At 42.5% G+C, this 12,882-nt stretch overlaps 1 protein-coding gene across 1 annotated transcript; it reads left to right on the top strand.

The window, feature by feature from the left end:
• Positions 1 to 1,821: 1,821 nt before the first annotated feature.
• actl6b (actin-like 6B) lies at positions 1,822 to 10,031 on the top strand. Its single transcript, XM_012817613.3, has 15 exons — positions 1,822 to 2,229; positions 2,322 to 2,454; positions 2,787 to 2,863; positions 3,034 to 3,199; positions 3,505 to 3,605; positions 3,856 to 3,953; positions 4,679 to 4,773; positions 5,627 to 5,733; positions 6,032 to 6,121; positions 6,274 to 6,335; positions 8,457 to 8,571; positions 8,819 to 8,899; positions 9,163 to 9,258; positions 9,465 to 9,551; positions 9,778 to 10,031. Exons 2-15 carry the CDS (start codon positions 2,430 to 2,432, stop codon positions 9,856 to 9,858), a joined length of 1,281 nt encoding a protein of 426 aa, XP_012673067.1. The 5' UTR covers positions 1,822 to 2,229; positions 2,322 to 2,429; the 3' UTR covers positions 9,859 to 10,031.
• Positions 10,032 to 12,882: the final 2,851 nt, after the last annotated feature.

Below are 12,882 nucleotides of genomic sequence, written 5' to 3'. Positions count from 1 at the left end.
AGACGGGAGGCTTCTTAAAGGGCTAGCTTGAGGGCAAAGATGGCAGGAAAATGATAGTGCTTCACTGAATTTTTTTTATCACAGACTTTGAGTGGCCACTGTAAAATACAAAAAACACTCATACATATGAGACCAGGTACTGAAGTGGGTAGGCTACTGTCTCGTAGAAGACACGCAGACAATAACTAGCGATATACGCTGTGCCTCATGAAACGTTTTCATATAATGTAGGCAGGTACAAAAACAGCCCATAGCGAAAAAATATACACTAGACAATGATCTAGGCTATGTCAGGTGTGCGTGTCCACAGGATTAAAAAGTCACAATGGTGAGAGCGAGGCTGCAGCTTTTAAGTTTTCTAGTCGGTTGTGCTGCGTCACATACTGACCGAATGACCAGCAATTATGGTTGAGACAGTAGCGCCGTGGCAAGGAATGAGTGTCACTTGCCCACCCGTGGAAATTGCTTATCCGTGTCCTGGATTCTTTCTCTCTCTCACACACTCGCGCGCGTGTGTGTTTGTGTGTTTGAGTGTGACAGTGGTAGAGAGGAAAACCAGGATACCATATGTATCCTGTTCCACGGCGTCTCTTCCCCCGAACACACACACCTACCCCGATTAAACCCCAATCACGTCATTCTATTATTATATAAAAACAAATGTCCTCAAATGAGACACACCCAGTAGATTGATTCAATAAGTGCATAACATGTACTTAAATAACCACACGTTTGTCTCCGAAGCAGACAAAATGTATTTGTTTCTTCAACCTTTAATCAGAAAATCTTTAAAACAAATTATATTTAAATAGGCTGCCAAATCCGATCCAATGACTTTTTTGTTGTTTCTGTGACAAGCTACATCGGAATGTCACAGGCATAGCCCCCCACCTACACACACACACACTTACAAACTGTCAGCTGTTACAAAAGCCAGTAAGCATCGTATGGCTGTGTGTATTTCCCAATAATTTCGCTGCATAGACAACAATTAGGACAACTTCTGAGCGGATGAGTAGATGATCAGATTAGCGTGTGAATGAATCACTCTGACCATGTTTACTTAAAGATCAGATTCCAGAGCTGTGCTTAAGATATTCTGTCTATCTCTTCCTGCGGGCTACAACGATGTCTTCTGATTTGTGAAGAAGTCCAAATCACGCAGACACACTGATGGTCAAGAGTTTGCCGACTGTCATTGCGCAGAGATAAGTGTTGTAGGCCTACATATAGCATGCAATATTTGTATGAATATATTCATGCACGTCTAGTCAGGGAATTGGTGTCAAATGTAATCATCCGATTCCGTCACACATCAATGCATTCTTTTCTTCCATCTCCATCCTCTTCTCTCTTTTTCCTGCCATCAACTTCACTATGTCAACCGGTGTCGATAACTCCAAACATGCAGGGCCACATAGACGGCGAAGCAGATGAAAAGTGGGATGCTCGGGCTTTTGTAACTCAAATATATGAACAAGAAGTAAAACCAGAATCTACTTATGTTGGCTGATGGACAGATACGTATACTGGGTCAAATACAGTCTTTCACGGTGGCCAAAACTCGTCCTCAGTTGAAATTGATTGGTAAAATTGCTCCTATTCCCACCGAAAACGAGGAAACAGTCCTCCCATCTCGTGCTCCACAGGAATGCACCAAGTCAAGCATCCGAGAGAAAATAAGGATCATCAGAATGGTTTAATCGAAGATAGAAAAAGCAGGCGTTGCCCAGCAACCGTTTCCCTAAAATTATGCGGAGTCAGACGTGACCAACATTCAACGCTCCTGGTTGAGTTTTAAGACAGTTTGAATAGTTCACTGTTCTCCAATTCAGTCCAGCTAATGGGAACGTGCTGGTAACTGTCTGTGCGCTTTCATTGGAATTACGAGCCCCCTAATGTGCTTTAAACTAGGTCTATAATGTTGTAATAACAGCACGTTGGGTCACCTCCAAGAGCGCCCCCAGTATCCATGTTTTACCACCTTTCTCTCGGTCATCGATTAGAAAATGTAGTCCCCCGGGTTTTAAGGGCGTGGGAGGAACCCGTCCAAACTGAAGGTGAAATACGGCCCCGACATAAATTTTAGCAAACTGACAATAACCAGCCCTATTACCTGCGGGAAGCGTGACCTGACGAAGTAGCGTAGGCTACCCTTTGGCCGCTCGACCAATCATTCGTGTTCTGCTACTTGGCTAGGCGGTTCACATCGGAGAGAGAGGAGGAAAGGTTTTATCTCTCTTATTTATTCAACCCATCGCCCTTTGCTGAACCCAAATATCAAACTGTAACGCTCTTTTTTATTCTGTGTCACCATACAGAGACGAGTTCGCCAATCCTCTGTTTCGTGCATGCTCAGTTGCTGCACCTGCTGTTGATAGATACGGGGTTCTGTTTTTACCGACACCGGGAAACGGGTTAATGTCAGCATGAGCGGTGGTGTATACGGCGGAGGTGAGTGCCAATAGTATTCTATAATAAACAGTCTTTGTTTATGAGGGGCAGATGGTTCGAAAGGGTTTGAGATAACCTGCTCTCTTCCTCTCTCTCCCGCTCTCTCTCTCTCTCTCTCACACACACATACACACACACACACACACACACACACACACACACACACATACACTTCCAGCAGCAATTGATGAATGGCAGCGCTGCCTAAATGGTGCAGCGGGTAACAGGCTAAATTTCATGACGCATGACATCACCTCACCATCTCCTGCATTAGACTCTTTGCAGGAAGGCAGTTGCAATGTTTTCAGACTCTCAATCTCCTCTGTCTTTAGATGAGGTAGGCGCCCTGGTGTTTGACATCGGGTCCTTTTCCACCCGGGCAGGTTATGCAGGAGAGGATTGCCCCAAAGTGAGTCTCCAGTCCTCCTTCACGCATGTATCCCCAAACAACCCATCTGTTCCTCAGCCCCATAATCTTACCATCTTACCATCACATTAAATGGTGAGCTTTTATAGCTAATTGTGCGTTTTGGCTACTGATTGGTCAGGTAAGTTAACAGGATGTTGATCCCTATATAGGCTGATTTTCCCACTTCTCTGGGAGTGCACAAAGAGGAGGAGGGGCCAGGCGATGCAGAGGCGGGACAAGATAGTGCTGTTGGGAGGAGCTTTTACTTAGACACACCCGCTCTACATGTGCCCCTAGCTGGAGTGGAGCTAATCTCACCACTGAAGAATGGCATGAGTATGATACACACACATCCACACATTTATACACAAGACATTCACATACATACTCTCTCTCTCTCTCTCTCTCTCTCTCTCTCTCACACACACACACACACACACACACACACACACACACACACACACACACACACACACACACACACACACACACACACACACATACACACGCTCATGTACAAGGCATTCACACATACTCACACACACATACACATTACCATGCTGCACCACCTAACACACAAACAAGTGTAGCATGACTCTTTTGCTATGATGACACTCTTTCTGTTTCTGTGTCTCTCTCAGTTGAGGACTGGGAAGCATTCCAGGCAATAGTGGATCATGTGTACAGCAAATACATTAAATCAGAGCCCAACCTACACCCTGTGCTCATGTCTGAGGCCCCAGTAAGCAAACATACTTTGCACATGCACACACACACACACACACACATACAGTAGTGTGTAATGATTGGTGGACTACACATTTTCCCGGTTATTATACGGTTACTTGCCAAAATGATCAAATCAATTTGTGTTTGTATGTAGGTTTGTAAATGCAAATGTGTATATGTGTGTGTGTGTGTGTGTGTGTGTGTGTGTGTGTGTGTGTGTGTGTGTGTGTGTGGGGTGTGGTGTGTGGTGTGTGCCTACACAGTGGAACTCTCGCGTGAAGAGGGAGAAGCTGACTGAGCTGATGTTTGAACACTACAACATACCCGCCTTCTTCCTGTGCAAGACTGCCGTTCTCACTGCGTATCCAGTCACAGCTCGTCTGTCACCAGTCATCAGCCATCACTCAGTCATCAGGCAGCATTAACCAATCACCAATCCAACCACAACTCAACCTATCAGAACAAACCAAAAACTGCCACTAAAATATTATTAACAGATCAGGATCTAAATTGCACAAGAGACACTATCCAATCACAAGCTACAAACCAACATGCATTATCCAGTTCAAAGCTTCAAGGGGCCATCAGCAGTTCTAATCGCATACACTTTTTGTCAAATTCAGATCATTGCTCCTCACAGTCCTCTAGCTGTCCATTCTGTGTTTGCGCTAAAAAAAACTCTGTTGTAATTACATAGCCCTGGCAGGGTAAATAGGAAACAAACATAGTGGCTTGGACCGAGCCATAAACAATTCCGGCCAATCAAGACGTTGCTTCAGGAGCATGGAAGGGAAGGGTGTGATTGATTGGTGGATGACCTTTTGCCAGAATCACAGACTCAACATTGAAATGCCGCAACTCTGATCAGACAGTATACCTCCCAATCAAATTAAAAAGCATGCTTCCATCCAGCAGACCATTGGTGATTATTGGTGATGCTACCAGTTCTCAAAAGCTCAAGTGTCAAGAGCTTGAAACATGTACGTAGTGACGTGCACATATGTGTGTGTGTGTGAATGCAGTTCAGAATTGCTTTCATTAGACGGTTTCCATGGCATCACGTAGCCTTAACGTCATTGGCTGTAGCTTTGCTAATGGCCGTGCAACAGGACTGGTGCTGGACAGTGGAGCTACGCACACCACCGCCATCCCAGTGCATGATGGGTATGTCCTGCAGCAAGGTAAGCAGTTTTCATACAAACACACACACATATAAACCCATTTACTTTGTTTCAAATGTGCTTACCTGGTTCAAGGTATGCCTAACTATTCAGGTGTGAGTTCCTGTGTCCAGGTACATTTAGTGTACTTGTGTGGCCTTATATATAACAGCACTTAAATATTCTTAACTGTGGTATAATTAACCATGCATAGTCAAAGTGCAGTCCGTGTTTTTTGTTGTGAAAAAAATCAAATGCTTCTAGAACTTCTACTGAGAAATCTGAAAGATGAAAAAATAAAAAAGAGAAAGAAAGTTTCACACTGTTTATGTATCATCAAAGTCATTATATCATTATTGTGAAAGTTTTGAAAGCAAAAATGTCTTACTGCACCTTTAAAGTAACACTATGGAGTTTCTGCTGGACTATTCAGTAACTTATTTGCTGTCTTGCTTTGTCTTGTGTTGCACTTGCTTGATGTTTGACTGTGTTAGGAAAGTTGTTGACTCGCTAGTTTGTCATAAACAAAGTAAGCAAATTTCAACAGGTTTCGCTAAGTTTAGCTGCTAGCAAGACATCTCGTTAGCGATGTTAGCAAGCTTGTTATATAACACACTTGGACATTGATGCTAGTAATAAGTGCTCTCGCGTCGGCTTCTTTGTAATGTTATTGTGATATCTATGTTGGCTAGCTTGCCAACAATTTTCCTAACACAGTCAAACATCAAGCAAGTGTAACACAAGACAAAGCAAGACAGCAAATAAGTTACTGAATAGTCCAGCAGAAAGTAGCACCCTACTTGGCAGCTCCAGAAACTCCATAGTCTTACTTTAAGGGATTCTAACTGAGCTTACATTTTGTGGTCGTGGTCAGGTATTGTTAAATCTCCCCTGGCTGGAGACTTCATCACGATGCAGTGCAGAGAACTGTTCCAGGAGATGAACATTGAGATCACACCTCCTTACATGATTGCATCCAAGGTGCAGTCTGTTTTACTTTCCTTCTCTCTCTCTCTCTCTTTCTCTCTCTCTCTCTCTCTCTCTCTTTCCCTCTCTCTCTTTCCAAACTGATAAGAAATCCTCACATACATTCAGTATAGGCAAAACATATTATGCCTAATCTATACATTGGAATTATTTCATGTTAATTGTGTGTGTGTATGTGCATGTGTGTGTGTGGTTGTGTGTGTGTGTGTGTGTGTGTGTGTGTGTGTGTGTGTGTGTGTGTATATGCATGTGTGTGTGTATTTGTGGTTTGTGTGTGGCTATTTTTCTATAGGAACCGGTGAGAGAGGGTGCACCCGCTAACTGGACTAAGAAAGATAAACTCCCTCCTGTCTCAAAGTCCTGGCACACCTACATGTGCAATGTAAGAACATCAGCTTTGCAACTGACACCTCCAGTGTTATCTCACACAATCTGGAACTAATGACAGCAAAGCTTCAACCACACTAACTCTACTTTCTACCTGCTTCACTTATTCTTTCACTATTCCCTTCTCTATCCAACTCTGGATCTCAGGAGGTGATTCATGATTTCCAAGCATCTGTTCTGCAGGTGTCTGACTCCCCCTATGAAGAGCAGTAAGTGGTATAGTCCTCCATCACACACAGTTTTTGTTATCCTATTTTACTGCACTCAGGTCTATGTTGTGGGCGAGACTGCTTTTGACCACACCAAGGCAATGTTAAAGTTTCGGTTAGGGCTATGTTCAAACCATGATCATGGATTTAATTCCAAACAGAGGCCAATGTGATGACCCTAAGCAGCTGTAAGCATCACAATATCCTTATAAACATGGTTTCCTTTGGTTGATGCCTTATGGCTATATCACACACACACACCACATCACGCATACATATACATGGTTTTCTACCACACATGGGATGAAGATGTGTTGGTTTTAATGCATGTTTGAGGCCATGCTTATGCTTATATTTATGTACTGATTAGGGATAGAAAGTAAAGAGCATGCATGTGAGAGACTGTGTTGCTTTGACTGGCAGCAGGGACGTTGGAACTATTTTCTGATGGGGGGGTGGGGTGGTGCTGTAAATGTCAAGTCACATTTATTTATATAGCACATTTAAAAACAACAGGAGTTGTACCAAAGTGCTTTTCAGTTGAGGTTAACCAATTTATGATAACAAATAAGCAAGGATGAAATAAGAGATTAAAAAGGCTAAAACATATAAGACATGTAAAATATGGGACATAGAAAGCAATAAAAGTGAGATAATAAAAGAAAGATAGATGATCTTAGGCTAAAACTAATATAAATAAGTAAAGAAAAAGAAGGTTTAGACAAATGAAGTAAAGTAAGTATACAAAAAAGTGATAAAAAGAGGATGGATAAGAGAGAAAAGTAAAAACACAAAAGCATAAATATGGGAAATAGAGCAGAATAAAACCACCAAAGCAATAAAAACACAACTAATGAGCAACAAATAAAAAAGTGATCTTGACCAAAAAAAATAACATAGAGTAAACCTCAGAATAAATAAAAGCCTAAGACTATTCCATAATTATGGACCAATGACAGTACAAGCTTGACCACCATTTTATTTAAAATTAGACCATGGTAAAACCACTAAAAGCTCGTTTGGGGACTCCTTGATGGAATGTAAGGGGTCAGAAGGTTAGAAATGTAGGTTGGAGTCAGACCATTCACAGCCTTTAAAACAAACAATACAATCAACCAACCCTGAACCTTCCTGGGGGGCCAATGTATATGTGCTAAAACTGGTGTAATGAGGTCAAACTTCTTGGTCTTAGTTAAAATTCTAGCTGCTACATATTCGACCACTTGTGATTTATGAAGTGACTGGCTTATCCCTGAATATACAGTAGTGTGTTGCAGTTTTGAAGATATAAAAGCATGGACCACCTTCTCACAGTCTTTTTGGAATAGGACATTTCTCACTGTGCTGTCTCATGCTGTCACTGTCTGCAGAGTATTCTGGCCACTGCCACTTTGAACCAGGTGGCCTTGCAGGAGTGATGCTCTCCCTGGAGATTTTTCGGACAGGGAATGCATAATTCTCTACTGGGCTGAAGGATATTGCACCTGCCTTTTGAGTAGCCTCAGGAGGCCGGGGGAGGAAGACTAGTACAACCAAGTGGGGCCGGCTGCTGCTGCCCCTGTTGCTGTCGGTGTATTGACACAGATCTGGGAGGTGCAGGTGTCGACTTGACAGCTGTTGTTTCTCTCTCTCTCTCTCTGTCTCTCTCTCTCTCTCTCTCTCTCTCTCTCTCAGGCGGTTAGCTGGCTCAGAGGGAGGTTTTGAACAGAAATCAAATATTCACTTATGTGGCATTGCCTTGAACTGTCCGCTAGCCTAATTTTACCCCACTTTCTAGCTAAGTAGCTGTGACACAACCCCCCACCCCCGCACCACTGCTCCCAACATCTATGACTGGCAGTACAATGGACATTTCCTAAAATCTGTGTGTATTTCAGAATACAACACATTAGCACACTAACAACAGAACAGAACAACACATTAGCGCACTAACATTCTAAGATTGTGTGTGTGTGTGTGTGTGTGTGTGTGTGTGTGTGTGTGTGTGTGTGTGTGTGTGTGTGTGTGTGTGTGTGTGTGTGTGTGTGTGTGTGTGTGTGTGTGTGTGTGTGTGTGTGTGTGTGTGTGTGTGTGTGCATATGTGTGTGTGTATTTGTGCATTACTCTCACGGGTTTGGTTAGGGCTGCGGTTCAGATGCCAACTCTGCACTATGAGCTGCCAAACGGCTTCACCACCGACTTTGGAGCTGAGCGCCTACGTATCCCAGAAGGCCTCTTTGACCCCTCTAACGTGAAGGTACAGAAACAAACACAAACAACAGCATATCTTTACATACCACCTACTAGGTAGATTACATAGAATAGGACACCATGCCACACTCCACTACAACACTACACTTCTGCACCACTTTGGAAAGTACTTGTTCATTCAGTACTGTATGAAGCACAGAGGTTATTGTACTAATAATCTATATTATTCATAGATGTAACAGGATATAACATTGCCATCTGGCATAATATGGCACCATGTCTCCTGTATTTAGGGTTTGTCGGGGAACACCATGCTGGGAGTAGGTCATGTGGTGACCACTAGCATCGGCATGTGTGACATCGACATTCGGCCAGTAAGAGCCCATTTACCTAATCTAAACATATTCTGTATAAGAGTGAGATAGTGTGTGTGTGTGTGTGTGTGTGTGTGTGTGTGTGTGTGTGTGTGTGTGTCTGCGCTTGTCCGTGTGTGTGTGTCTATGTGTCTGAGTGAGAGAGAGAAGGCAAGTGTGTGTTTGTGTAAGTGAGTGCAGTGACAGAAAGAGAAAGACTCTGTGTTTACATATTGTCCTGTGTTACATATTACTATTAAACATGCTAATATCTGTTTCTTTAGGGACTGTATGGCAGTGTGATTGCCACTGGGGGCAACACACTGCTGCAAGGATTCACAGAGAGACTCAACAGAGAACTGTCAACGAAAGCTCCACCGGTAGGCGCTCTCTCTCACACACACACACACACACACACACATACTAGTAATGTTATGTAGATATGTGTAGACATGCATAGTGTCAAATGTTGCCTAATTAGTATCTAGTAACTTTTCTCTCACTCCTTCACTTTTAATTCTAAGACTAAGCAGTGTTTCCATCTACTTCTCTGTCTCTTCCTCTTTCTCTCCCTCACTCCGACCAGAGTATGAGGTTGAAGCTCATAGCCAGCAACAGCACGATCGAGCGACGATTCAGTTCCTGGATAGGAGGGTCCATACTGGCTTCACTAGTGAGTCTCTCTCTCCAGCACATTCACACACATACACACAAATACAGACTATACCTACACACATTCACACACATACATACACACACACATACATAACCGGTACATATACACATGCTTGGACAGAAAGACTGCGCTGTTCTCTGCTTCTATCCCTGGCTTCCCCTCAAATCTCCCTATTTCTCTTTCTCCATCTATCTATCCCTTTCTCAATCATTCACTCTATCAGGGCACCTTCCAGCAGATGTGGATCTCCAAACAGGAGTATGATGAAGGGGGGAAACAGAGTGTGGAGAGGAAATGTCCATAAATGCACAAACACACAGATACACCCACACACGCACACACACACACACACACACACACACACACACACACACACACACACACACACACACACACACACACACACACACACACAAAGCGAGAGACACACATCATATCACTAAAGAAACACCAGATTAAACACAGTTTTGCATGATATTCTGTTTTGTTAATCTGTATCTCTGCTGCTGAAGGTTTGTTGTTTTATTTGCTTTTGTGTAAAAGTTGCTTGTCCATCACACATTTAAATACGCAGACACAAACAAAATCAAACGCAAAAAACTCAAAGCAGAAGATAGATAAACGCTAATAAATAATGGACAAATCACAGTAAAATGATCGTCTAAGCCTCTGGTGACACACATTATACACATCACATTCTTGAGACTATATCTCTATGGTGTCTGGCGACCTCTGTAGGTGAAATAAGGCATCTAGGAGTTTTTGAAAGTAGACTACGGCATATCAGTAGTCTTTAGTAGTAGTCCACAGCTGGACAGTTATCATCGTCCTAAATTGAAATGTTAAACATCGTACCATATACAAAAGTAGGGATGTTTTCTTTGTTATAAAAATAAGAAAAATTTAGATTGGCATAAAATCAACTTCGACAAGGTGTTAGTTTTGTAGTCCTCTTTACGTTGCATTTGTATCCCTGTAGTGATCGTACAATTAAAAAAAGAAATTCTACAGTAGCCTACTTAAGTCAGATATCTTATTTTTCTTGTAATCTTACACCTTCCATTTTGGGCAGCGGAGTATTCCCTCTCCGACCAGACAATACGTAAAAACATGAAGTGCACTGACTTGCCAATAACTATATGGCGTCACCGTGTCTCGCGCCCTTGGCTTGACGGCCTTATGTGACGCTACACTGTGGTGATGGAGTGTCCCGTTCCCGTGTCTGAGGTCGCCAGACAGTGTACACAGACCTTTTGGAGGCACAAGAGATAAGGTAAAGCGAACAACGCAATTGGGCATTGATACGGCATGCATATAAAAACTATAAACCCGGGCCATTTAGTCATTCCACAGCTCGCATAACACATGCTCCGTAAGGTAAGAAGTAACTTTAATTATTAGAGAAAATGCTATGTTCATTTAGTGACATTAACTTCCTCTCCTGTCAATGCACTGTTTATTTATACAGTATATATATTAAATGTTTGATATTTGTTCTTAAATGGAGGGGGACTGATGTAGATCATTTCCAAGCACTGTTAATGACTTAAGAATATAATAATCAAGTGCCTTGTATTATTAATTACCTTATATGAATGATGTACTTATATAAGCAGGAACATGGCTTTTCTGTGTTTCTGCCTGTGTGTAACTTAGAACAGGGGTCTTCAACCTGTTTCAGCCCAAGGACCCCTTGGCTGAGAGACACTGAGCAGGGACCCCCACCCCCGCCGCCCCAAATTTGGGCCTGATATTCATATAATTTATTTGGAACTAGGTGTCAGTCACACACACACACACTCCCCTACACATGTTTGAACAGAATTACAAATCATCTGTAACACACAACTCGTTTCAATTTATTCTGTTTATTATTGACATTTTTTCTCCCTTACAGTTAGCCATCACTCTGTCTGTATTCAATTAGGGAGGGACAAATAATTGAGTAGCTTGAGAAGCTTAAGTATGGATGAAATATCTCATACCTAGTGAGAGATCTGACATTTGAGAATTCATCATTCATGTCGTTGGCAACAACATTCTCCCTATGAAGCATGCAGTGCGTCATACATGGCTTTTGCATCGTCTGTGCACATCGCAACACACTTTGGCCAGGGTATAGCCTATCATGTTCACGGAAAAAATTGTCGATCACTTTGAAAATCTCTGAACTTTTTTTTACCTCCAGGCAGCTGCTTACAGAATAGAAATTCCTCCTTCATCTCATTTTGGTCGACAAATCACAAAAAAGCTAAAAGCTCCGTCGTTTGACACATCGGTGGATTCATGTAATTGTAGTGCAAAATAATCTGCCTTTGGGAGTTTTGCGACTAGTAGTGCCCTCAAATCAGCTGCCAATTCATCAATAGGGCGGGCATTGGGATGCTTTTCAGTTTTTTTACTTACTCATCCTTCCCAAACATTGTTTTGCAGTTGCAGTTTCGTTTGATAGCACGGAAGAGCAAACCACGCACACTGCTAATTCTTCACCATCGATCTCTTTGTAGGTGAAGGCAAACTTTAGATAATTCTCTGAATCTTTACTTGTCTTCTCCCGTTTGCGCTTTTGGCTGTTCATGGAAGGGGTGTTGGCATCCTCTGAAGGTAGATCATCTGAACCGCCATCAGTGGTGTCTGACGAGGAGCTTTTGTTCCGAGAAATTACAAAACGATAAATTATTTCAAATTGTATGGTTATGGCAGGTAACGTGTTTTGGCACCAGATAGCTAAATGTAGCTAAAAGTGCATATGTTGACATTATGATCAAATGATCGGGTGGAGACTCATGGGTAGCCTATGTATTATTTTTATGGAATAAAAAGCAATGTTTAGGTTCTGTTTATGTTTATGTAGTCTTTTGGACGTTTTACATTTTTGGAAGAGGGAAAAAATGCTTCAGATGAAATCATTTGGCGGACCCCCTGCAGTACCTCCGTGGACCCCCGGTTGACTTAGAATATTAGGTGCCACTTAGTCTGCATAGGTACAAGAGCATGTTTAGACCAGAGGTGATAAGAACGGTCAAACTGTGCTTCTTCCGACCTTGTGCAAAACTGCCATCCTTACAAGACAGGGAGCCTCGGACGTCAGAGATCCACCACGTGGTTATCCCTGCTGAACGCTAAACTTCTGTCTATACAAACCTTGTGCGATGTGTTTAATATTGCTTCACTTTCAGTCTTGTGCTGGGAGTGAGCCCAATAGCAATTGGTGTTTGTCTAATAAATATACTTACCGGTATATGCAGCTCCGGAATCCTGAGGTAACTAGGGTGAATTTTCACCTATCAGGGACAAAAAGGCTCTTAAAGGTAGAGGTAGCAGAAGA

This window comes from Clupea harengus, chromosome 18 (genome assembly GCF_900700415.2).
Source record: "Clupea harengus chromosome 18, Ch_v2.0.2, whole genome shotgun sequence".
NCBI classification, from domain to species: Eukaryota; Metazoa; Chordata; class Actinopteri; order Clupeiformes; family Clupeidae; genus Clupea; species Clupea harengus.
The sequence above is the reverse complement of the archived record's forward strand: the minus strand, read 5'-3'. Positions and strand labels throughout refer to the sequence as shown.